The 25634-nt window shown below is 45.2% G+C and overlaps 1 protein-coding gene across 1 annotated transcript in view; it reads left to right on the forward strand.

The window, feature by feature from the left end:
* The first annotated feature begins 4010 nt into the window (after positions 1 to 4010).
* Positions 4011 to 25634, forward strand: part of LOC120051879 (secretory carrier-associated membrane protein 2-like) — a 41997-nt gene continuing 20373 nt past the window's right edge. Inside the window, exon 1 of the mRNA XM_038998767.1 lies at positions 4011 to 4187. Within this exon, the coding sequence (XP_038854695.1) occupies positions 4011 to 4187 (177 nt within the window). The remainder of the gene's footprint in view (positions 4188 to 25634) is intronic.

A 25634-nucleotide genomic window follows, 5' to 3' on the forward strand; every position in this document is an offset into this window, starting at 1 on the left:
TATATCGACATAACCTGAAAGGCCGCTCAGCAAGGAAGAAGCCACTACTCCAAAAAAAACTGAGTTTAAATGTATTTGGCTAAGGTGTATGTAAACTTCTGACTTCAACTGTATGTACATGAAGGCAGGGTAAAGTGACTAGGTATCAGGCTAGATAATAAAGTATTTGAGGTAGATATGTACATGAAGGCAGGGTAAAGTGACTAGGCATCAGGATAGATAATAATACGGTATTTGAGGTAGATATGTAAACGAAGGCAGGGTAAAGTGACTAGGCATCAGGATAGATAATAATAAAGTATTTGAGGTAGATATGTACATGAAGGCAGGGTAAGGTGACTAGGCATCAGGATAGATAATAAGGTATTTGAGGTAGATATGTACATGAAGGCAGGGTAAAGTGACTAGGCATCAGGATATATAATAATACGGTATTTGAGGTAGATATGTAAACGAAGGCAGGGTAAAGTGACTAGGCATCAGGATAGATAATAATAAAGTATTTGAGGTAGATATGTACATGAAGGCAGGGTAAAGTGACTAGGCATCAGGATAGATAATAATACAGTATTTGAGGTAGATATGTACATGAAGGCAGGGTAAAGTGACTAGACATCAGGATAGATAATAATAAAGTATTGGCTAAGTATTTATGGATTAAATGAAGGCAGGGTAAAGTGACTAGGCATCAGGAAAGACAATAATACAAGTAAAATAAAGAACAGAGCAGCAAATGATGAATTTGGAATTGCAGTGTCAGCTCCTTCGTTCAACACCAAGTGCCATTCCATAATGGCTGCTGTGGCTACTGGTAGCTAGCATTAGGGCACCAAGGGCAGTTTTCCAGGAAAACTAGCAGTATTTCAATCTTCTCGATGGAGCAGTGTAGATTAAAGGTACAATTTGGAGTACAGTGGCATATCCCATCACTTCATTGAGATACCCGTATCTCGCCAGGCTCCAAGGTGTCTTAGTGTAACTGTGATTGCGTTCTGACCTCAGTGCAGCTCAGTGTAAACAAGCAACGGTAGGGTAGGTATCTTCTGGCAATAATGTTATTGAACCCCAAACAACCATTTGAAGGCAAAACATCAGATACTTTATAGGTTAATGAACCCAAACAACCATTTGAATGGAATGGAATACATGCATGTGTCTCGTATGAATTAATGCGTTTGTATTTTCTGAATACTTAAAAACACATGATAATTAATGAATGTGTGTGTTCTTTAAGATGGTACACTCGCGTGCTGTGTTTGTTACCGATGCGCTTCTCTTTGATTCGTTCTATATTGGCGACTTTGTCGCTACATGTGAAAGTGTCATTTAGGGTATTTTATGGATTAAATCAATACAAAAAGGGATAACTATGTCTCACCTCTTACTTCCTCCATCGCTGGAGCGTCAGCGTTCACAGTAGTTCTGACGTCATGATATGCTATGGGCTCATCCTTGTCACTTTCAAACCACATTTACGTCTATATTTTCTCTGCTATAGTTTTGTTCAAATGAAAATAGTTTTTTCTTATGAAACTTTGACCTAGTCTACATTAGTTTAGGGAATGTTTCCAAATGATTGTGCTTTTAATTATTGGCCTAGCTAGTGCCATTAATACACATTGAATTGTGTCCTCAATTTGGATATTATAAATCTGAGACGTCTGCGTCCCAAAACATCTATTTTTAGTTAAATAAAGGTTCAATAAAAAAATGTTTAAAAATCTACAGATGGCGCACTTTACTATCCAAATGACGTAACTGTCATTCTCGTATGTAGCCTACGTCTGCGCACTAGACAAAAGGCCAAGATGGCGTCGCTGTGAGAGGGAGTGTTTTCGCGCTCTTCAAAGCAATATTGAGGGTTAGGTGGTTAACAATCAAACGAGGACCAGAGCAGCATGGATACACAAGAAGCCGCGATCTCTAACAAGAGAAAGAACAAAACTGACCAGGATGAAATCCTTGCAACCTCTTTACCTCAGACCCCAAGTAATAATCCTCCTGGTGAAAAAAGTAAAAGACGACATCTCCATGTCGGAACTTTTCTCTGCAATCCAGTCCCTGTCTACTAAACAAGACGCCACGCTCTTGTTAGGATTTATGTTTATGCACTATAGGCTGTTAGCATATTGGTTGAAGAGGAATATTGTTTTGTTACAGACACACACAATACAGAGGGGGGCACTAGATATGATTCTGGCCAACCAGAGAGGTGTTTTGTAAGATGTTTGGAGAACAGTGTTGTACGTTTATTCTTAATAATACCAGTCCGGATGGGAGCAATTCAAAAGCTCTGAGCGGGTTGGAAAAGTTCTGTGGAGATAAGGGATGTTGCAGGTGTGGAGGAGGATGGACTGTTACCCTGGCTGGATGGTTGGTTTGGTAAGTGCACTACATTGATGGTTACTGGATTTCTGACCCTAGTAGTTGTATTTCTTATGTTAATGTGTTGTGCTGCTTGCATCATACATTGTCTAAAGAAATCTGTTACAGATGTAGCGAAGGCTGCTGGTATGATGCCTTTGTTTGATACTCCGGATGGAGATGCTGATACTGAGTCAAACTACAGGAGAAAGATGGGTCTGACTGAGGATGACCCTTGGTTTGCTGTGGGTGAAGTGGTCGTATAAGAAAAATAAAAATTAATAATAATAAAAAGAAACAATATACTTTTTATCCAGGTCATTACATTAGTCCTCCCTGTTGTGAAGGTTTGAAGTTCCCGGGTGGCAAGGAGCCCACCTGGTACAAGATGTATAGAGGGAGAGACCAGAGGGTGTAATTTAAAAATATATATATATTCTGTCTGTAATCATGTTGTTATGATGACACCCTTGGGGGTGTCAAAAGGGGGAATCTAAAGACCCCGCTGATGTTTTTTTTAATATATACTGTTTTGCATAAAAAATGATACATTTCATGAAAAAAAAAAAAAAACTATCCTCCTGGTTGAAGGTTTCAAGTTCCTGGGTTCAACGGAAACCCAGTATATGGATATATAAGTTGGTTACACCCCATGAGGGTGTATAAAGGGGGAAATTGTTAGGATTTATGTTTATGCACTATAGGCTGTTAGCATATTGGTTGAAGAGGAATATTGTTTTGTTACACACACACACAATACAGAGGGGGGTGTGTGTGTAGGTGTGTAAGGACTGACCACCACAGGCCATAAAAGCTGTGGACAGTCTGGAGAGGGGAGGGGTGCATCACTCTGGGCCAACCAGGGTGGTGAAGAGACTGTTCAGTACCATATTAGGAATTGTTTGAGTGAAGAATCGAGGGGGACACAGGATGGAGCTGCTCTACCCAACAACCAGATGTGGAGAAGGAAAACGCCAAGGGGCTTGGACAAGTTCGGGGGCCCACAAAGGAGGAGCAAGAGTATTAACCATGCTAAACCTCTACTATGATAGGCCAACTGGGCAAGTTGAGAATTCTGCGCGGAGATACAGTGAACCCGTATATACGAAAATTGCATTTACCATTTATCGTTTGAGTTTAATTAAAATACTTAAAATATATTCGGTGACTATGAATCACATTTTGTCCTGATGCCAGATTTGAACTGACGCAAATCTCTTTCACTCTCCAAAGTGTCCATCATAGAGCGGGCTACAGAAGAAACATCAAAGAAGATCGATAATTTGTCAGAAACTGTCAATCAACTACACAAAATTGTGAGCGAGAACAAGGAAAAGATAACGTTCCTAGAGAATGAGCTGAAGAAAATGCAATCCAAAAATAATGAGCTGTGTGAGAATGTAGCTGAACTTCAAAGGTACTCTCGCAGGTGGAATCTGAAAATCCAAGGTGTAAAAGAGGTAGAGGGAGAGGATATTAGAGAAGTAGTTATTAATATCCTGGGAAAAGTGGCACCATGCATCAAAGACAGGCTAAGAGACGTGATAGATGTGGTACATCGACTTGGGAAAAGAAGATCTGATGGACCCCCTCATAATATCATCTTGCGCTTAACTATGCGCCATTACAGGGACATCATATGGAAAATGGCCAAGGGGAACAAGTTTCTGGACGAGAAGAAACTCCGCATCAAAGAAGCTCTGATACCGCAGGATCAGGCTGCCAGAGAGAAACTGTGGCCGCTGATACAGAAGGCGCGACAAGAGGGAAAGAAGGCGGGGTTCAAGGGCCCACATGCATTTATCGAAGGAAGAATGATTACCGTACTGGGTAACTGTTGACATGAACCAAATTGGAACTGTGAGTACTACCATGAGTACAGTTAATGTACTGCCAATAATACATGTACCGTTCGAACTACAACTGATGAACACTTGCCAAAGAAAAGGAAGTAAATAGATTTGTTATTCTGTTAACCACCGCTACCTCAGCTGAGCGTAGTTTTCCGTCGAGTAATCCTCTCAAGGTTCACTGTTTGTTTTATTGTTCATATTAATACTTGTTATCTAATTTGTGTTTTTTATTTTTTTTTATGCAGGAGTTCGTTTTCAATTCACTCAATATCGTTAGTCTAAATGCTAGGGGTTTGAGAAATCCTACAAAAAGAAAAGCTTTATTTTGATACTGTAAACGCAGTAATGCAGATTTTGTCCTTCTTCAGGAAACTCATTCGGTTGAAAGTGATTTGAAATTTTGGAAAGCACAATGGGGAAATATGGCCTATTTCAGTCATGGATCAAATCATTCTGCTGGTGTTTTGACACCTATTCACAAGTTTAAAGGTGACATTCTAGAATCCACATCTTCACAAGACGGCAGATGGGTCATAGTAACTGTTAAACTTGACAATGCTCTTTTCATCATCTGTAATGTATACGGACATAACTCACATGCTCCTAATAAGACCCTTTTTACCCAATTTACCAGGAAAGTACAGGATTTAAACATCAAATACTCAGAGGCTTTTCTAATTATTTCAGGGGATTTTAATGAAACACCTGATGCATCTGTTGATCGTTTTCCTCCTAGAACGAGTCAAAGCCCTCAATAGTAACATTATTACTACATTATGCAAGGATCTCTGTGTTGAGGATGCCTGGTGTTATTTCAATCCGGATGCTAAGGGTTATACCTGGACCAACAAAACTATGTCACGTAAATCTAGAATAGATTTATTCCTAATTTCCCCTTTTTTGTTACAATTTGTTATAGATGTAGATCATCAGTTGGCTCCCTTTTCTGATCATCACTTGATTTCCCTGAATTTACAAGCTACTAAAAAATCAAAAGGCATTCGAGGGTATTGGAAATTAAACAATACACTTCTTAAAGATATTGATCTCATTGAAAACATCAAATCATTAGCTAAAGATATTTTTGCAAGAAAAGACTTCAAATATAAAGTCAGAGTTGTAGCCATTAAACGCACCAAAGAGCTGATGCAATTAAAGAAACATAGAGAAAAAGAGATGATGAGCAAGCTTGACAGTTTTCTAAAGAAAGATAATCTATCTGAAGAAGAGGAGTCTGTGTTCAGGTCTTTACAACTAGAATTAGAACAGACTTACACGGATCTGGCAAAAGGCGCCTTTGTAAGGTCAAGAGCAAAATGGATTGAAGAGGGGGAAAGAAACACTAGTTACTTTTTTGCACTTGAAAAGAGAAACTACAAAAGAAAATCTATAACTGCACTCAAAATTAACGATGTTTTATGCAAAGATCCCATTACAATATCATCATTTGTCAATTCCTTTTATGAAAACCTTTACAGCTCTCAATTTCAGGAAGATGGTTGTGAAAGCTACATTTGCCACATTCAGAATTGTGTCCCTGTAATTGAGGATGATTTCCACTCAGTTTGCGATTCACCTGTGTCAATTGGAGAAATTAGAGAGGCTCTGAATTCAATGAAAAAAGGGAAATCACCTGGCCCTGATGGCCTGTCAGTTGAATTCTATAGACAGTTTTGGGAGTTGCTAGAAGACCCGATTTTCAATATGTTTCAAGATTGCATTAAAAATGGGGAAATGGTCTCCACTATGAAACAGGGCCTTATTTCATTGATTCCGAAGCCTGATAAAGACCCTTCTCTCATTGACAATTGGAGACCAATTACTTTATTAAATGTTGATTACAAATTGATTGCTCTGGTTTATGCCAAAAGATTAAAGAAAGGAATAGATACCATTATAAATGAGACTCAAACAGGATTTATGAAGGGCCGTCACATCAGCTCTAACATTCGTTTAGTCTTGGACCGTATAGATTATTCAGATGCAATTGACTCAGATGCGGTTGTCCTATTTCTGGACTTCTGTAAAGCCTTTGACACAATTGAACATGAATTTCTCTTGAATTTCTCCTAATAGACATTATCCTGACCAACTTGCCCTCCAAATACACCTCTGCTGTCTTCAATCAGGATCTCAGCGATCACTGCCTCATTGCCTGTATCTGCTACGGGTCCGCGGTCAAACGACCACCCCTCATCACTGTCAAACGCTCCCTAAAACACTTCTGCGAGCAGGCCTTTCTAATCGACCTGGCCCGGGTATCCTGGAAGGATATTGACCTCATCCCGTCAGTTGAGGATGCCTGGTCATTCTTTAAAAGTAACTTCCTCACCATCTTAGACAAGCATGCTCCGTTCAAAAAATGCAGAACTAAGAACAGATATAGCCCTTGGTTCACTCCAGACCTGACTGCCCTCGACCAGCACAAAAACATCCTGTGGCGAACTGCAATAGCATCGAATAGTCCCCGCGATATGCAACTGTTCAGGGAAGTCAGGAACCAATACAGTCAGTCAGGAAAGCAAAGGCCAGCTTTTTCAAGCAGAAATTTGCATCCAGTAGCTCTAACTCCAAAAAGTTCTGGGACACTGTAAAGTCCATGGAGAACAAGAGCACCTCCTCCCAACTGCCCACTGCACTGAGGCTAGGTAACACGGTCACCACCGATAAATCCGTGATAATCGAAGACTTCAACAAGCATTTCTCAACGGCTGGCCATGCCTTCCTCCTGGCTACTGCAACCTTGGCCAACACCTCCTCATGCCTTTTGCACACATTGTATATAGATTCTCTTTTTTTCCTACTATGTTATTGACTTGTTTATTGTTTACTCCATGTGTAACTCTGTGTTGTTGTCTGTTCACACTGCTATGCTTTATCTTGGCCAGGTCGCAGTTGCAAATGAGAACTTGTTCTCAACTAGCCTACCTGGTTAAATAAAGGTGAAAAAAAAAAAAAGGTCTCTTAAACTTTTTGGATTTGGTGAACATTTTATTAAAGTAATTCGCATGTTTTACAAATATATAAATAGTTCCGTGCTACTAAACCTTAATACTTCCAAAAGATTTAGTATCAACAGAAGTGTACGTCAGGGATGCCCAATTTCGCCATTTTTATTCATTTTGGTTGAGGAACTTTTATCTCTAGATATTCTGAATGATGCAAATTTGTATGGCTTAACCATTTTTAACAAAGAAATCAAAATTTCCCAACTGGCTGATGATACTACTCTTTTCTTAAGAGACAAAGACCAGGTCGCCCATGCCCTTAATGCTATAACGGCATTTTCTATTGCATCAGGATTAATGCTGAATGTTTCTAAATGTGAAATCTTATGTTTATTTGACTCTGATGATAAAGAAATTGAAAATATTCCTGTAAAGGACTGTGTTAAATATTTAGGAATACATCTGTCAAAAAAACACTTAGTCAGACAACATTTGAATTTCTCTCCTAAAATTAAGAGAACTAAAAATATATTTAATAATTGGCTACAAAGAGATATTTCTATACTTGAGAGTACTTCTGTCCAAGGCAGAGGGACTGTCTGGTTTTGTGTACCCCTCATTATCGTTATGTGTAAATCCAGCTACTTGTAAAGAGGTCAATAAGACCTTTCTTGACTTCATCTGGAAAAATAAGTCTCACAAACTAAAAAAATCTGTCCTTTCTAACAAAAGAGCTGAAGGCGGTCTAGAAGTGTTGGATTTTATTGACATAAATAACACTTTCAAGATAAACTGGCTGAAAAAATGTTTGCTCGATACTGACTCAATATGGTATTTCATTCCAAATAATGTGTTTAATAAATTGGGAGGTCTTCGATTTTTACTGAAATGTAATTATATTCCTGAAAGATTACCTGCTAAATTGGCCAGGTTTCACCAACAAGCTTTAATTGAATTTGCAGACGTGTTGCTGTGCGTTTTGTTGCTGTGCGTTTTGTTGCCAACCTTACTTTACTAGCTGACAACTTTACGTTTTTTTTTTTTTTTTTTATTACCGTTTATATTTTTAGTTTTTCCATCACAACTTTTTTCCCTCATTCAACTTTTTCACTCCGGATGCTTTATCTGGACATGGTTCGTCAGCACTTTCAACAGCCGAAGCTAAGTAGTAACATTAACATGATGTCTTCTAATTGCAGTCGCTGTACTCATAATATACAGGAGAACGATTGCCTCAGACGCAATCGTTAGGCAAGGGTAATTTCAGTGTAGGATAGGATGAAACAGCGTCTGTGCCACCAGTAAGTACAGATAGTAACGTTAGTATAAATCCCCCCGCACAGTCCCCGCAGCCGGACAACTTTCTCATGGCTTCTGGAGGGAAATGCTGTAGGAATGCTCAACTGGTGTCGCTCATTCAGCCGACAGAAACTTTCAACCGGTTTTCCCCATTAAGTAGCGAGTCGGAGTCTGAGGCCGAGTCTTCTCTTGTCTCTACTCCTCCCGTTACGGGGTCTGAGACGCCGAAGGCTCCCACCATTAGCTCTGACAAATTGAAAACCCTAGTCATTGGCGACTCCATTACCCGCAGTATTAGACTTAAAACGAATCACCCAGCGATCATACACTGTTTACCAGGGGACAGGGCTACCGACGTTAAGGCTAATCTGAAGATGGTGCTGGCTAAAGCTAAAACTGGCGAGTGTAGAGAGTATAGAGATATTGTTATCCACGTCGGCACCAACGATGTTAGGATGAAACAGTCAGAGGTCACCATGCGCAACATAGCTTCAGCTTGTAAATCAGCTAGAAAGATGTGTCGGCATCGAGTAATTGTCTCTGGCCCCCTCCCAGTTAGGGGGAGTGACGAGCTCTACAGCAGAGTCTCACAACTCAATCGCTGGTTGAAAACTGTTTTCTGCCCCTCCCAAAAGATAGAATTTGTAGATAATTGGCCCTCTTTCTGGGACTCACCCACAAACAGGACCAAGCCTGACCTGCTGAGGAGTGACGGACTCCATCCTAGCTGGAGGGGTGCTCTCATCTTATCTACCAACATAGACAGGGCTCTAACTCCTCTAGCTCCACAATGAAATAGGGTGCAGGCCAGGCAGCAGGCTGTTAGCCAACCTGCCAGCTTAGTGGAGTCTGCCACTAGCATAGTCAGTGTAGTCAGCTCAGCCATCCCCATTGAGACTGTGTCTGTGCCTCGACCTAGGTTGGGCAAAACTAAACATGGCAGTGTTCGCCTTAGCAATCTCATTAGGATAAAGACCTCCTCCATTCCTGCCATTATTGAAAGAGATCGTGATACCTCACATCTCAAAATAGGGTTACTTAATGTTAGATCCCTCACTTCAAAGGCAGTTATAGTCAATGAACTAATCACTTATCATAATCTTGATGTGATTGGCCTGACTGAAACATGGCTTAAGCCTGATGAATTTACTGTGTTAAATGAGGCCTCTCCTCCTGGTTACACTAGTGACCATATCCCCCGTGCATCCCGCAAAGGCGAAAGTGTTGCTAACATTTACGATAGCAAATTTCAATTTACAAAAAAAAAAATGACGTTTTCGTCTTTTGAGCTTCTAGTCATGAAATCTATGCAGCCTACTCAATCACTTTTTATAGCTACTGTTTACAGGCCTCCTGGGCCATATACAGCGTTCCTCTCTGAGTTCCCTGAATTCCTATCGGACCTTGTAGTCATAGCAGATCATATTCTAATTTTTGGTGATTTTAATATTCATATGGAGAAGTGCACAGACCCACTCCAAAAGGCTTTCGGAGCCATCATCGACTCAGTGGGTTTTGTCCAACATGTCTCTGGACCTACTCACTGCCACAGTCATACTCTGGACCTAGTTTTGTCCCATGGAATAAATGTTGTAGATCTTAATGTTTTTCTTCATAATCCTGGACTATCGGACCACCATTTTATTATGTTTGCAATCGCAACAAATAATCTGCTCAGACCCCAACCAAGGAGCATCAAAAGTCGTGCTATAAATTCTCAGACAACACAAAAATTCCTTGATGCCCTTCCAGACTCCTTCTGCCTACCCAAGGACGTCAGAGGACAAAAATCAGTTAACCACCTAACTGAGGAACTCAATTTAACCTTGCGCAATACCCTAGATGCAGTTGCACCCCTAAAAACGAAAAACATTTGTCATAAGAAACTAGCTCCCTGGTATACAGAAAATACCCGAGCTCTGAAGCAAGCCAGAAAATTGGAACGGAAATGGCGCCACACCAAACTGGAAGTCTTCCGACTAGCTTGGAAAGACAGTACCGTGCAGTATCGAAGAGCCCTCACTGCTGCTCGATCATCCTACTTTTCCAACTTAATTGAGGAAAATAAGAACAATCCAAAATTTATTTTTGATACTGTTGCAAAGCTAACTAAAAAGCAGCATTCCCCAAGAGAGGATGGCTTTCACTTCAGCAGTAATAAATTCATGAACTTCTTTGAGGAAAAGATCATGATCATTAGAAAGCAAATTATGGACTCCTCTTTAAATCTGCGTATTCCTCCAGGGCTTAGCTGTCCTGGATCTGCACAGCTCTGCCAGGGCCTGGGATCGGGAGCGACACTTAAGTGTTTTAGTACTATATCTCTTGACACAATGATGAAAATAATCATGGCCTCTAAACCTTCAAGCTGCATACTGGATCCTATTCCAACTAAACTACTGAAAGAGCTGCTTCATGTGCTTGGCCCTCCTATGTTGAACATAATAAACGGCTCTCTATCCACCGGATGTGTACCAAACTCACTAAAAGTGGCAGTAATAAAGCCTCTCTTGAAAAAGCCAAACCTTGACCCGGAAAATATAAAAAACTATCGGCCTATATCGAATCTTCCATTCCTCTCAAAAATTTTAGAAAAGGCTGTTGCGCAGCAACTCACTGCCTTCCTGAAGACAAACAATGTATACAAAATGCTTCAGTCTGGTTTTAGACCCCATCATAGCACTGAGACTGCACTTGTGAAGGTGGTAAATGACCTTTTAATGGCGTCAGACCGAGGCTCTGCATCTGTCCTCGTGCTACTAGACCTTAGTGCTGCCTTTGACACCATCGATCACCACATTCTTTTGGAGAGACTGGAAACCCAAATTGGCCTACACGGACAAGTTCTGGCCTGGTTTAGATCTTATCTGTCGGAAAGATATCAGTTTGTCTCTGTGAATGGTTTGTCCTCTGACAAATCAACTGTACATTTCGGTGTTCCTCAAGGTTCCGTTTTAGGACCACTATTGTTTTCACTATATATTTTACCTCTTGGGGATGTTATTCGAAAACATAATGTTAACTTTCACTGCTATGCGGATGACACACAGCTGTACATTTCAATGAAACATGGTGAAGCCCCAAAATTGCCCTCGCTAGAAGCCTGTGTTTCAGACATAAGGAAGTGGATGGCTGAAAACTTTCTACTTTTAAACTCGGACAAAACAGAGATGCTTGTTCTAGGTCCCAAGAAACAAAGAGATCTTCTGTTAAATCTGACAATTAATCTTGATGGTTGTAAAGTCGTCTCAAATAAAACTGTGAAGGACCTCGGCGTTACTCTTGACCCTGATCTCTCTTTTGACGAACATATCAAGACTGTTTCAAGGACAGCTTTTTTCCATCTACGTAACATTGCAAAAATCAGAAATGTTCTGTCCAAAAATGATGCAGAAAAATTAATCCATGCATTTGTTACTTCTAGGTTAGACTACTGCAATGCTCTACTTTCCGGCTACCCGGATAAAGCACTAAATAAACTTCAGTTAGTGCTAAATACGGCTGCTAGAATCCTGACTAGAACCAAGAAATTTGATCATATTACTCCAGTGCTAGCTTCCCTACACTGGCTTCCTGTTAAGGCAAGGGCTGATTTCAAGGTTTTACTGTTAACCTATAAAGCGTTACATGGGCTTGCTCCTACCTATCTTTCCGAGTTGGTCCTGCCGTACATACCTACACGTACGCTACGGTCACAAGACGCAGGCCTCCTAATTGTCCCTAGAATTTCTAAGCAAACAGCTGGAGGCAGGGCTTTCTCCTATCGATCTTTATGGAACGGTCCATTTTTATGGAACGGTCTGCCTACCCATGTGAGAGACGCAGACTCGGTCTCAACCTTTAAGTCTTTACTGAAGACTTATCTCTTCAGTAGGTCATATGATTGAGTGTAGTCTGGCCCAGGAGTGTGAAGGTGAACGGAAAGGCTCTGGAGCAACGAACCGCCCTTGCTGTCTCTGCCTGGCCGGTTCCCCTCTCTCCACTGGGATTCTCTGCCTCTAACCCTATTACAGGGGCTGAGTCACTGGCTTACTGGTGCTCTTTCATGCCGTCCCTAGGAGGGGTGCGTCACTTGAGTGGGTTGAGTTACTGACGTGATCTTCCTGTCTGGGTTGGCGCCCCCCCTTGGTTTGTGCTGTGGTGGAGATCTTTGTGGGCTATACTCGGCCTTGTCTCAGGATTGTAAGTTGGTGGTTGAAGATATCCCTCTAGTGGTGCGGGGGCTGTGCTTTGGCAAAGTGGGTGGGGTTATATCCTTCCTGTTTGGCCCTGTCCGGGGGTATCATCGGATGGGGCCACAGTGTCTCCTGACCCCTCCTGTCTCAGCCTCCAGTATTTATGCTGCAGTAGTTTATGTGTCGGGGGGCTAGGGTCAGTTGGTTATATCTGGAGTACTTCTCCTGTCTTATCCAGTGTCCTGTGTGAATTTAAGTATGCTCTCTCTAATTCTCTCCTTCTCTCTTTTTTTCTCTCTCTCGGAGAACCTGAGCCCTAGGACCATACGTCAGGACTACCGGGCATGATGACTCCTTGCTGTCCCCAGTCCACCTGGCCCTGCTGCTGTTCCAGTTTCAACTGTTCTGCCTGCGGTTATGGAACCCTGACCTGTCCCAGACCTGCTGCTTTCAACTCTTAATGATCGGCTATGAAAAGCCAACTGACATTTATTCCTGATTATTATTTGACCATGCTTGTCATTTATGAACATTTTGAACATCTTGGCCATGTTCTGTTATAATCTCCACCCGGCACAGCCAGAAGAGGACTGGCCACCCCTCATAGCCTGGTTCCTCTCTAGGTTTCTTCCTAGGTTTTGGCCTTTCTAGGGAGTTTTTCCTAGCCACCGTGCTTCTACACCTGCATTGCTTGCTGTTTGGGGTTTTAGGCTGGGTAAAATATATAAAATAATAATAACAAAAATTCCAAAATTCTATACCAAAATTACCAATTTTTCAGATTGAATTTAATTATCTTATTAAAACACTAACCCTAGTGAATAACAACAAGAATAACACCTTCATGAATCATTATAATAAGATATTTTCAGAGTGAATATAATTGCACTTAAATTGTTTATTTTTTGTATTTTATTTTTATATTTTTTGTATGTTTGAGCATTGTTAATACCTGTGTTTGGTTTGCTAGACATGTTTGATGTAGCAATGTAAGTTGATTTTTGTATTATGAATAAAATACATTAAAAAAAATATATATATATATATATATATTAAAAATATATAAAAACGTATGCGCACTAAACTCAATTTCAGGAAGTAACCAATGAAAGAAAGAGGAGCTTATCAAGCGATAGGAGGACTATATTGTTTCTACTTTGAGGAGATATTATAAAAACGCTATTAAAATGTCGGGATTTGAAGATAACCCATTTGCAGAATCGTACGACATCAACCCTTTTCAGGTAATTTACGCTTTTATTTGTATTTATTTTTTACACACGTGTTGATACAAAGTTTGCGCTAACTTTTCACCAAGTCTTGCTACAAAGTAACACACAGGAAACGTGTTGGGGGTATCTGGGTTTGTAGCACGATTGACAGGGGTTTAGACACTCATTTGTCCCCAGATCAGGTTGGGTTTTCCCCATCTCTCTCAGATACAAGAAGTTGCAAAAGTAACAGTGTACACTTTTTATAAAGGAAATAGCGTACACACGGATAAATAAGACTGTTAGTCTACTACGCTTTCTCAGCAAAGAATGCTAAATGGTTACAAAATGAAATTACACAAGTTTGTTCGCCCATAGGCTACATTATGAGCGCACTGTCAGTGAAAGCATATTTTTTCCCCCCATGAACCTACACAATGCGGTTTACCTTTAGATGTGAACAGACGTCACAGCCCCCAGGACTTATAGGCTGTAGGCTTACAGTTCAGTTGCACCTTTTACAATATCTCCCAATAGAACTCAGCGAAATGGAATCTCAGAACACCAATTAGGCTACGAAGTCACTCCACTCCAAACACAGAATTTGGGTGTGAAATGTAACGGAACAATCAAAATTGTAGCCTCTAACCATGTGTCTGATTTATCTGAAGTATGAAACTGCCAAGCAGAGATAGGATTAAAGCCTGGGGCCACACTGGCCATCGAGGAAGTGTGAGAGAGATAGTCTGGACAAACTCCATTGCACATCAGTGAAGATGGTATACACGGGCTAGACATGAATATCAATTCTCAGTAGCAGTAGCCTGATTCTCACTCAGAATGTATGGCTTCTTGGCCATTTCAAACTAGGAAATGTTTCCTGTGAATACTGTAGCACTTACTGCTTTATTGACTAGAGACACAGCTGGGAACTCCCATTAAATAGGCTGTTAAATTGTCCTATTTCAGCATCTTACAGTAGTATGAAACAATACCTCCTGTATACTTGTAAGATGCTGCATAGGGTACTTTACCAATTGTCAGTACTTTTGCCAGCAGTAAAAGGGCTGACCTGGTGTGTAATGTTGACAGAATTCAACATCTAGGCTAAACAAATAGTATCCACTGTTTCAATGAAAACTTACAGAAAACACACGGGATACCTAGTAGCCTAAGGACTGTTTGCTACTTGTACAGTGAAACGGTATTGTTACTGCTGTAACCACATCAAATCTGGATAGGCCAATAGGCCTGGCCTGTATGAGATACAGTGCCTTTGGAAAGTATACAGACCCCTTGACATTTTGTTACGTTACAGCCTTATTCTAAAATGAATTAAACCTTTTTCCCCCCTCATCAATCTACACACAATACCCCATAATGACAAAGCAAAACCAGGTTATTGGACATTTTTGATAATTTATTCAAAATAAAAAAAAACAGAAATACCTTATTTACATAAGTATTCAGACCCTTTGATATGAGACTCCAAATTGAGCTTAGTTGCATCCTGTTTCCATTGATCATATTTGAGATTTTTCTACAACTTGGAGTCCACCTGTGGTAAATTCAATTGATTGAACATGATTTGGAAAGGCAAACACCTGTCTATATAAGGTCCCACAGTTGACCATGCATGTCAGGGCATAAACCAACCCATGAGGTCGAAGGAATTGTTCATAGAGCTCCGAGACAGGATTGTGTCGAGGCACAGATCTGGGGAAGGGTACCAAAAACAATCTGCAGCATTTAAGGTCCCCAAGAACACAGTGGCCTCTATAATTCTTCAATGGAAGAAGTTTGGAACCACCAATACTTTTTCTTGAGCTGGCCGCCCGGCCAAACTGAGCAATCGGGAGAGAAGGGCCTTGGTTAGGGAGGTGACCAAGAACCCAATGGCCACTCTGACAGAGCTCCAGAGTTCCTCTGGAGATTGGAGAACCTTCCAGAAGGACAAGCATCTCTGCAGCACTCGACCAATCAGGCCTTTATGATAGAGTGGCCAGACGGAAGCCACTCCTCAGTAAAAGGCACATGACAGCCCGCTTGGAGTTTGCCAAACGGCACCTAGAGGACTCTCAGAGCGTCACATCTGGAGGAAACCTGGCACCATCCTTATGGTGAAGCGTGATGGTGGCAACATCATGATTTGGGGATGTTTTTCAGCAGCAGGGACTGGGAGACTAGTCAGGATTGAGGCAAAGCTGAACGGAGTACAGAGATCATTGATGAAAACCTGCTCGGGACCTCAGACTGGGGTGAAGGTTCACCTTCCAACAGGAAAATGACCCTAAGCGCACAGCCAAGACAACACAGGAGTGGCTTCGGGACAAGTCTCTGAATGTTCTTGAGTGACCCAGCCAGAGCCCAGACTTGAACCTGATCGACCATCTTTGGAGAGACCTTAAAATAGCTTTGCAGGTCTGACAGAGCTTGAGAGGATCTGCAGAGAAGAATGTAAGAAACTTTCCAAATACAGGTGTGCCAAGCTTGTAGAGTCATATCCAAGAATACTCGAGGCTGTAATCGATGCCAAAGGTGCTTCAACAAAGTACTGAGTAAAGGTTCTGAATACTTATGTAAATGTGATATTTCGGTTTTTATTTCTAAAAACCTGTTTTTGCTTTGTCATTACGGGTTGTTCTGTGTAAATAGTTTTTTTCCCCCTCATCATTTTAATTCATTTTATATTAAGGCTGTAACATTAAAAAAAAAAGTGGAAAAGGTGAAGGGGTCTGAATACTTTCAGAATGCACTGTATACCATTAATGGTAGCTAGTAGTTGCAAAGCAATCACTCTTACTGTACTTCCAGCATCTCTACTGACTGTTATGAGCCTGAACAAATAGCTCAGCCTCCTGTAGCCTGTAACAGGCCATGAATGCTAAAAAAACATGTCTGATATTCTAATTGTGGGCATTACTTAATGAGGATGAGTCTCACTTGACTCAGTGGGTTAGATGCAGGGTCGTAGTACTCGAGTCCAGGACTCACTGGGTTAGATGCAATGTCGTAGTACTCGAGTCCAGGACTCACTGGGTTAGATGCAGGGTCGTAGTACTCGAGTCCAGGACTCACTGGGTTAGATTCAGTGTCGTAGTACTCGAGTCCAGGACTCACTGGGTTAGATGCAGGGTCGTAGTACTCAAGTCCAGCACTCACTGGGTTAGATGCAGTGTCGTAGTACTCGAGTCCAGGACTCACTGGGTTAGATGCAGTGTCGTAGTACTCGAGTCCAGGACTCAGTGGGTTAGATGCAGTGTCGTAGTACTCGAGTCCAGGACTCACTGGGTTAGATGCAGTGTCGTAGTACTCGAGTCCAGGACTCACTGGGTTAGATGCAGGGTCGTAGTACTCGAGTCCAGGACTCACTGGGTTAGATGCAGTGTCGTAGTACTCGAGTCCAGGACTCAGTGGGTTAGATGCAGTGTCATAGTACTCGAGTCCAGGACTCAGTGGGTTAGATGCAGTGTCGTAGTACTCGAGTCCAGGACTCAGTGGGTTAGATGCAGTGTCGTAGTACTCGAGTCCAGGACTCAGTGGGTTAGATGCAGTGTCGTAGTACTCGAGTCCAGGACTCACTGGGTTAGATGCAGTGTCGTAGTACTCGAGTCCAGGACTCAGTGGGTTAGATGCAGGGTCGTAGTGCTCGAATCCAGGACTCACTGGGTTAGATGCAGTGTCGTAGTACTCGAGTCCAGGACTCACTGGGTTAGATGCAGTGTCGTAGTACTCGAGTCCAGGACTCACTGGGTTAGATGCAGGGTCGTAGTACTCGAGTCCAGGGCTCAGTGGGTTAGATGCAGTGTCGTAGTACTCGAGTCCAGGACTCAGTGGGTTAGATGCAGGGTCGTAGTACTCGAGTCCAGGACTCACTGGGTTAGATTCAGTGTCGTAGTACACGAGTCCAGGACTCACTGGGTTAGATGCAGTGTCGTAGTACTCGAGTCCAGGGCTCAGTGGGTTAGATGCAGTGTCGTAGTACTCGAGTCCAGGGCTCAGTTTGTTAGATGCAGTGTCGTAGTACTCGAGTCCAGGACTCAGTGGGTTAGATGCAGTGTCGTAGTACTCGAGTCCAGGACTCAGTGGGTTAGATGCAGTGTCGTAGTACTCGAGTCCAGGACTCACTGGGTTAGATGCAGGGTCGTAGTACTCGAGTCCAGGACTCACTGGGTTAGATTCAGTGTCGTAGTACTCGAGTCCAGGACTCACTGGGTTAGATGCGGGGTCGTAGTACTCGAGTCCAGGACTCAGTGGGTTAGATGCAGTGTCGTAGTACTCGAGTCCAGGACTCACTGGGTTAGATGCAGGGTCGTAGTACTCGAGTCCAGGGCTCAGTGGGTTAGATGCAGTGTCGTAGTACTCGAGTCCAGGACTCACTGGGTTAGATGCAGGGTCGTAGTACTCGAGTCCAGGACTCAGTGGGTTAGATGCAGTGTCGTAGTACTCGAGTCCAGGACTCAGTGGGTTAGATTCAGTGTCGTAGTACTCGAGTCCAGGACTCAATGGGTTAGATGCAGTGTCGTAGTACTCGAGTCCAGGACTCAGTGGGTTAGATGCAGGGTCGTAGTACTCGAGTCCAGGACTCACTGGGTTAGATGCAGTGTCGTAGTACTCGAGTCCAGGACTCAGTGGGTTAGATGCAGGGTCGTAGTACTCGAGTCCAGGACTCAGTGGGTTAGATGCAGTGTCGTAGTACTCGAGTCCAGGACTCAGTGGGTTAGATGCAGTGTCGTAGTACTCGAGTCCAGGACTCAGTGGGTTAGATGCAGTGTCGTAGTACTCGAGTCCAGGACTCACTGGGTTAGATGCAGTGTCGTAGTACTCGAGTCCAGGACTCAGTGGGTTAGATGCAGGGTCGTAGTGCTCGAGTCCAGGACTCACTGGGTTAGATTCAGTGTCGTAGTACTCGAGTCCAGGACTCACTGGGTTAGATGCAGTGTCGTAGTACTCGAGTCCAGGACTCACTGGGTTAGATGCAGGGTCGTAGTACTCGAGTCCAGGGCTCAGTGGGTTAGATGCAGTGTCGTAGTACTCGAGTCCAGGACTCAGTGGGTTAGATGCAGGGTCGTAGTACTCGAGTCCAGGACTCACTGGGTTAGATTCAGTGTCGTAGTACACGAGTCCAGGACTCACTGGGTTAGATGCAGTGTCGTAGTACTCGAGTCCAGGGCTCAGTGGGTTAGATGCAGTGTCGTAGTACTCGAGTCCAGGGCTCAGTGGGTTAGATGCAGTGTCGTAGTACTCGAGTCCAGGACTCAGTGGGTTAGATGCAGTGTCGTAGTACTCGAGTCCAGGACTCAGTGGGTTAGATGCAGTGTCGTAGTACTCGAGTCCAGGACTCACTGGGTTAGATGCAGGGTCGTAGTACTCGAGTCCAGGACTCACTGGGTTAGATTCAGTGTCGTAGTACTCGAGTCCAGGACTCACTGGGTTAGATGCAGTGTCGTAGTACTCGAGTCCAGGACTCAGTGGGTTAGATGCAGTGTCGTAGTACTCGAGTCCAGGACTCACTGGGTTAGATGCAGGGTCGTAGTACTCGAGTCCAGGGCTCAGTGGGTTAGATGCAGTGTCGTAGTACTCGAGTCCAGGACTCACTGGGTTAGATGCAGGGTCGTAGTACTCGAGTCCAGGACTCAGTGGGTTAGATGCAGTGTCGTAGTACTCGAGTCCAGGACTCAGTGGGTTAGATTCAGTGTCGTAGTACTCGAGTCCAGGACTCAATGGGTTAGATGCAGTGTCGTAGTACTCGAGTCCAGGACTCAGTGGGTTAGATGCAGGGTCGTAGTACTCGAGTCCAGGACTCACTGGGTTAGATTCAGTGTCGTAGTACTCGAGTCCAGGACTCAGTGGGTTAGATGCAGGGTCGTAGTACTCGAGTCCAGGACTCAGTGGGTTAGATGCAGTGTCGTAGTACTCGAGTCCAGGGCTCAGTGGGTTAGATGCAGGGTCGTAGTACTCGAGTCCAGGGCTCAGTGGGTTAGATGCAGTGTCGTAGTACTCGAGTCCAGGACTCAGTGGGTTAGATGCAGTGTCGTAGTACTCGAGTCCAGGGCTCAGTGGGTTAGATGCAGTGTCGTAGTACTCGAGTCCAGGGCTCAGTGGGTTAGATGCAGTGTCGTAGTACTCGAGTCCAGGACTCAGTGGGTTAGATGCAGTGTCGTAGTACTCGAGTCCAGGACTCAGTGGGTTAGATGCAGTGTCGTAGTACTCGAGTCCAGGACTCAGTGGGTTAGATGCAGTGTCGTAGTACTCGAGTCCAGGGCTCAGTGGGTTAGATGCAGTGTCGTAGTACTCGAGTCCAGGGCTCAGTGGGTTAGATGCAGTGTCGTAGTACTCGAGTCCAGGGCTCAGTGGGTTAGATGCAGGGTCGTAGTACTCGAGTCCAGGGCTCAGTGGGTTAGATGCAGGGTCGTAGAACTCGAGTCCAGGGCTCAGTGGGTTAGATGCAGTGTCGTAGTACTCGAGTCCAGGGCTCACTGGGTTAGATTCAGGGTCGTAGTACTCGAGTCCAGGACTCAGTGGGTTAGATTCAGTGTCGTAGTACTCGAGTCCAGGACTCAGTGGGTTAGATTCAGTGTCGTAGTACTCGAGTCCAGGACTCACTGGGTTAGATTCAGGGTCGTAGTACTCGAGTCCAGGGCTCAGTGGGTTAGATTCAGGGTCGTAGTACTCGAGTCCAGGGCTCAGTGGGTTAGATGCAGGGTCGTAGTACTCGAGTCCAGGGCTCAGTGGGTTAGATGCAGGGTCGTAGTACTCGAGTCCAGGACTCAGTGGGTTAGATGCAGTGTCGTAGTACTCGAGTCCAGGGCTCAGTGGGTTAGATGCAGGGTCGTAGTACTCGAGTCCAGGACTCACTGGGTTAGATGCAGTGTCGTAGTACTCGAGTCCAGGGCTCAGTGGGTTAGATGCAGTGTCGTAGTACTCGAGTCCAGGACTCACTGGGTTAGATGCAGGGTCGTAGTACTCGAGTCCAGGACTCAGTGGGTTAGATGCAGTGTCGTAGTACTCGAGTCCAGGACTCAGTGGGTTAGATTCAGTGTCGTAGTACTCGAGTCCAGGACTCAATGGGTTAGATGCAGTGTCGTAGTACTCGAGTCCAGGGCTCAGTGGGTTAGATGCAGGGTCGTAGTACTCGAGTCCAGGGCTCAGTGGGTTAGATGCAGGGTCGTAGTACTCGAGTCCAGGACTCAGTGGGTTAGATGCAGTGTCGTAGTACTCGAGTCCAGGGCTCAGTGGGTTAGATGCAGGGTCGTAGTACTCGAGTCCAGGACTCACTGGGTTAGATGCAGGGTCGTAGTACTCGAGTCCAGGGCTCAGTGGGTTAGATGCAGTGTCGTAGTACTCGAGTCCAGGACTCACTGGGTTAGATGCAGGGTCGTAGTACTCGAGTCCAGGACTCAGTGGGTTAGATGCAGTGTCGTAGTACTCGAGTCCAGGACTCAGTGGGTTAGATTCAGTGTCGTAGTACTCGAGTCCAGGACTCAATGGGTTAGATGCAGTGTCGTAGTACTCGAGTCCAGGACTCAGTGGGTTAGATGCAGGGTCGTAGTACTCGAGTCCAGGACTCACTGGGTTAGATGCAGTGTCGTAGTACTCGAGTCCAGGACTCAGTGGGTTAGATGCAGGGTCGTAGTACTCGAGTCCAGGACTCAGTGGGTTAGATGCAGTGTCGTAGTACTCGAGTCCAGGACTCAGTGGGTTAGATGCAGTGTCGTAGTACTCGAGTCCAGGACTCAGTGGGTTAGATGCAGTGTCGTAGTACTCGAGTCCAGGACTCACTGGGTTAGATGCAGTGTCGTAGTACTCGAGTCCAGGACTCAGTGGGTTAGATGCAGGGTCGTAGTGCTCGAGTCCAGGACTCACTGGGTTAGATGCAGTGTCGTAGTACTCGAGTCCAGGACTCACTGGGTTAGATGCAGTGTCGTAGTACTCGAGTCCAGGACTCACTGGGTTAGATGCAGGGTCGTAGTACTCGAGTCCAGGGCTCAGTGGGTTAGATGCAGTGTCGTAGTACTCGAGTCCAGGACTCAGTGGGTTAGATGCAGGGTCGTAGTACTCGAGTCCAGGACTCACTGGGTTAGATTCAGTGTCGTAGTACACGAGTCCAGGACTCACTGGGTTAGATGCAGTGTCGTAGTACTCGAGTCCAGGGCTCAGTGGGTTAGATGCAGTGTCGTAGTACTCGAGTCCAGGGCTCAGTGGGTTAGATGCAGTGTCGTAGTACTCGAGTCCAGGACTCTGTGGGTTAGATGCAGTGTCGTAGTACTCGAGTCCAGGACTCAGTGGGTTAGATGCAGTGTCGTAGTACTCGAGTCCAGGACTCACTGGGTTAGATGCAGGGTCGTAGTACTCGAGTCCAGGACTCACTGGGTTAGATGCAGGGTCGTAGTACTCGAGTCCAGGGCTCAGTGGGTTAGATGCAGTGTCGTAGTACTCGAGTCCAGGACTCACTGGGTTAGATGCAGGGTCGTAGTACTCGAGTCCAGGACTCAGTGGGTTAGATGCAGTGTCGTAGTACTCGAGTCCAGGACTCAGTGGGTTAGATTCAGTGTCGTAGTACTCGAGTCCAGGACTCAATGGGTTAGATGCAGTGTCGTAGTACTCGAGTCCAGGACTCAGTGGGTTAGATGCAGGGTCGTAGTACTCGAGTCCAGGACTCACTGGGTTAGATGCAGTGTCGTAGTACTCGAGTCCAGGACTCAGTGGGTTAGATGCAGGGTCGTAGTACTCGAGTCCAGGACTCAGTGGGTTAGATGCAGTGTCGTAGTACTCGAGTCCAGGGCTCAGTGGGTTAGATGCAGGGTCGTAGTACTCGAGTCCAGGGCTCAGTGGGTTAGATGCAGTGTCGTAGTACTCGAGTCCAGGACTCACTGGGTTAGATTCAGGGTCGTAGTACTCGAGTCCAGGACTCAGTGGGTTAGATGCAGTGTCGTAGTACTCGAGTCCAGGACTCAGTGGGTTAGATGCAGTGTCGTAGTACTCGAGTCCAGGGCTCAGTGGGTTAGATGCAGGGTCGTAGTACTCGAGTCCAGGGCTCAGTGGGTTAGATGCAGTGTCGTAGTACTCGAGTCCAGGACTCAGTGGGTTAGATGCAGGGTCGTAGTACTCGAGTCCAGGACTCAGTGGGTTAGATGCAGTGTCGTAGTACTCGAGTCCAGGACTCAGTGGGTTAGATGCAGTGTCGTAGTACTCGAGTCCAGGACTCAGTGGGTTAGATGCAGTGTCGTAGTACTCGAGTCCAGGACTCAGTGGGTTAGATGCAGTGTCGTAGTACTCGAGTCCAGGACTCAGTGGGTTAGATGCAGTGTCGTAGTACTCGAGTCCAGGACTCAGTGGGTTAGATGCAGTGTCGTAGTACTCGAGTCCAGGACTCAGTGGGTTAGATGCAGTGTCGTAGTACTCGAGTCCAGGACTCAGTGGGTTAGATGCAGTGTCGTAGTACTCGAGTCCAGGACTCAGTGGGTTAGATGCAGTGTCGTAGTACTCGAGTCCAGGACTCAGTGGGTTAGATGCAGTGTCGTAGTACTCGAGTCCAGGACTCAGTGGGTTAGATGCAGTGTCGTAGTACTCGAGTCCAGGGCTCAGTGGGTTAGATGCAGTGTCGTAGTACTCGAGTCCAGGCTCAGTGGGTTAGATGCAGTGTCGTAGTACTCGAGTCCAGGCTCAGTGGGTTAGATGCAGGGTCGTAGTACTCGAGTCCAGGGCTCAGTGGGTTAGATGCAGGGTCGTAGTACTCGAGTCCAGGGCTCAGTGGGTTAGATGCAGTGTCGTAGTACTCGAGTCCAGGGCTCACTGGGTTAGATTCAGGGTCGTAGTACTCGAGTCCAGGACTCAGTGGGTTAGATTCAGTGTCGTAGTACTCGAGTCCAGGACTCAGTGGGTTAGATTCAGTGTCGTAGTACTCGAGTCCAGGACTCACTGGGTTAGATTCAGTGTCGTAGTACTCGAGTCCAGGGCTCAGTGGGTTAGATGCAGGGTCGTAGTACTCGAGTCCAGGACTCAGTGGGTTAGATGCAGTGTCGTAGTACTCGAGTCCAGGGCTCAGTGGGTTAGATGCAGGGTCGTAGTACTCGAGTCCAGGACTCAGTGGGTTAGATTCAGTGTCGTAGTACTCGAGTCCAGGGCTCAGTGGGTTAGATGCAGTGTCGTAGTACTCGAGTCCAGGGCTCAGTGGGTTAGATGCAGTGTCGTAGTACTCGAGTCCAGGACTCAGTGGGTTAGATGCAGTGTCGTAGTACTCGAGTCCAGGACTCAGTGGGTTAGATGCAGTGTCGTAGTACTCGAGTCCAGGACTCAATGGGTTAGATGCAGGGTCGTAGTACTCGAGTCCAGGACTCACTGGGTTAGATGCAGTGTCGTAGTACTCGAGTCCAGGACTCAGTGGGTTAGATGCAGTGTCGTAGTACTCGAGTCCAGGACTCAGTGGGTTAGATGCAGTGTCGTAGTACTCGAGTCCAGGACTCACTGGGTTAGATGCAGGGTCGTAGTACTCGAGTCCAGGACTCACTGGGTTAGATGCAGGGTCGTAGTACTCGAGTCCAGGACTCAGTGGGTTAGATGCAGTGTCGTAGTACTCGAGTCCAGGACTCAGTGGGTTAGATGCAGTGTCGTAGTACTCGAGTCCAGGACTCAGTGGGTTAGATGCAGTGTCGTAGTACTCGAGTCCAGGGCTCAGTGGGTTAGATGCAGTGTCGTAGTACTCGAGTCCAGGGACTCAGTGGGTTAGATGCAGTGTCGTAGTACTCGAGTCCAGGACTCAGTGGGTTAGATGCAGTGTCGTAGTACTCGAGTCCAGGACTCAGTGGGTTAGATGCAGTGTCGTAGTACTCGAGTCCAGGGCTCAGTGGGTTAGATGCAGTGTCGTAGTACTCGAGTCCAGGGCTCAGTGGGTTAGATGCAGTGTCGTAGTACTCGAGTCCAGGGCTCAGTGGGTTAGATGCAGTGTCGTAGTACTCGAGTCCAGGGCTCAGTGGGTTAGATGCAGGGTCGTAGTACTCGAGTCCAGGGCTCAGTGGGTTAGATGCAGGGTCGTAGTACTCGAGTCCAGGCTCAGTGGGTTAGATGCAGTGTCGTAGTACTCGAGTCCAGGGCTCACTGGGTTAGATTCAGGGTCGTAAGTACTCGAGTCCAGGACTCAGTGGGTTAGATCAGTGTCGTAGTACTCGAGTCCAGGACTCAGTGGGTTAGATTCAGTGTCGTAGTACTCGAGTCCAGGACTCACTGGGTTAGATTCAGGGTCGTAGTACTCGAGTCCAGGGCTCACTGGGTTAGATTCAGGGTCGTAGTACTCGAGTCCAGGACTCACGTGGTTAGATGCAGTGGTCGTAGTACTCGAGTCCAGGACTCAGTGGGTTAGATGCAGTGTCGTAGTACTCGAGTCCAGGACTCAGTGGGTTAGATGCAGTGTCGTAGTACTCGAGTCCAGGACTCAGTGGGTTAGATGCAGGGTCGTAGTACTCGAGTCCAGGACTCAGTGGGTTAGATGCAGTGTCGTAGTACTCGAGTCCAGGACTCAGTGGGTTAGATGCAGTGTCGTAGTACTCGAGTCCAGGACTCAGTGGGTTAGATGCAGTGTCGTAGTACTCGAGTCCAGGGCTCAGTGGGTTAGATGCAGTGTCGTAGTACTCGAGTCCAGGACTCAGTGGTTAGATGCAGTGTCGTAGTACTCGAGTCAGGACTCAGTGGGTTAGATGCAGGGTCGTAGTACTCGAGTCCAGGACTCAGTGGGTTAGATGCGTGTCGTAGTACTCGAGTCCAGGACTCACTGGGTTAGATGCAGGG

This window comes from Salvelinus namaycush, chromosome 8 (genome assembly GCF_016432855.1).
Source record: "Salvelinus namaycush isolate Seneca chromosome 8, SaNama_1.0, whole genome shotgun sequence".
Classification (NCBI taxonomy): Eukaryota; Metazoa; Chordata; class Actinopteri; order Salmoniformes; family Salmonidae; genus Salvelinus; species Salvelinus namaycush.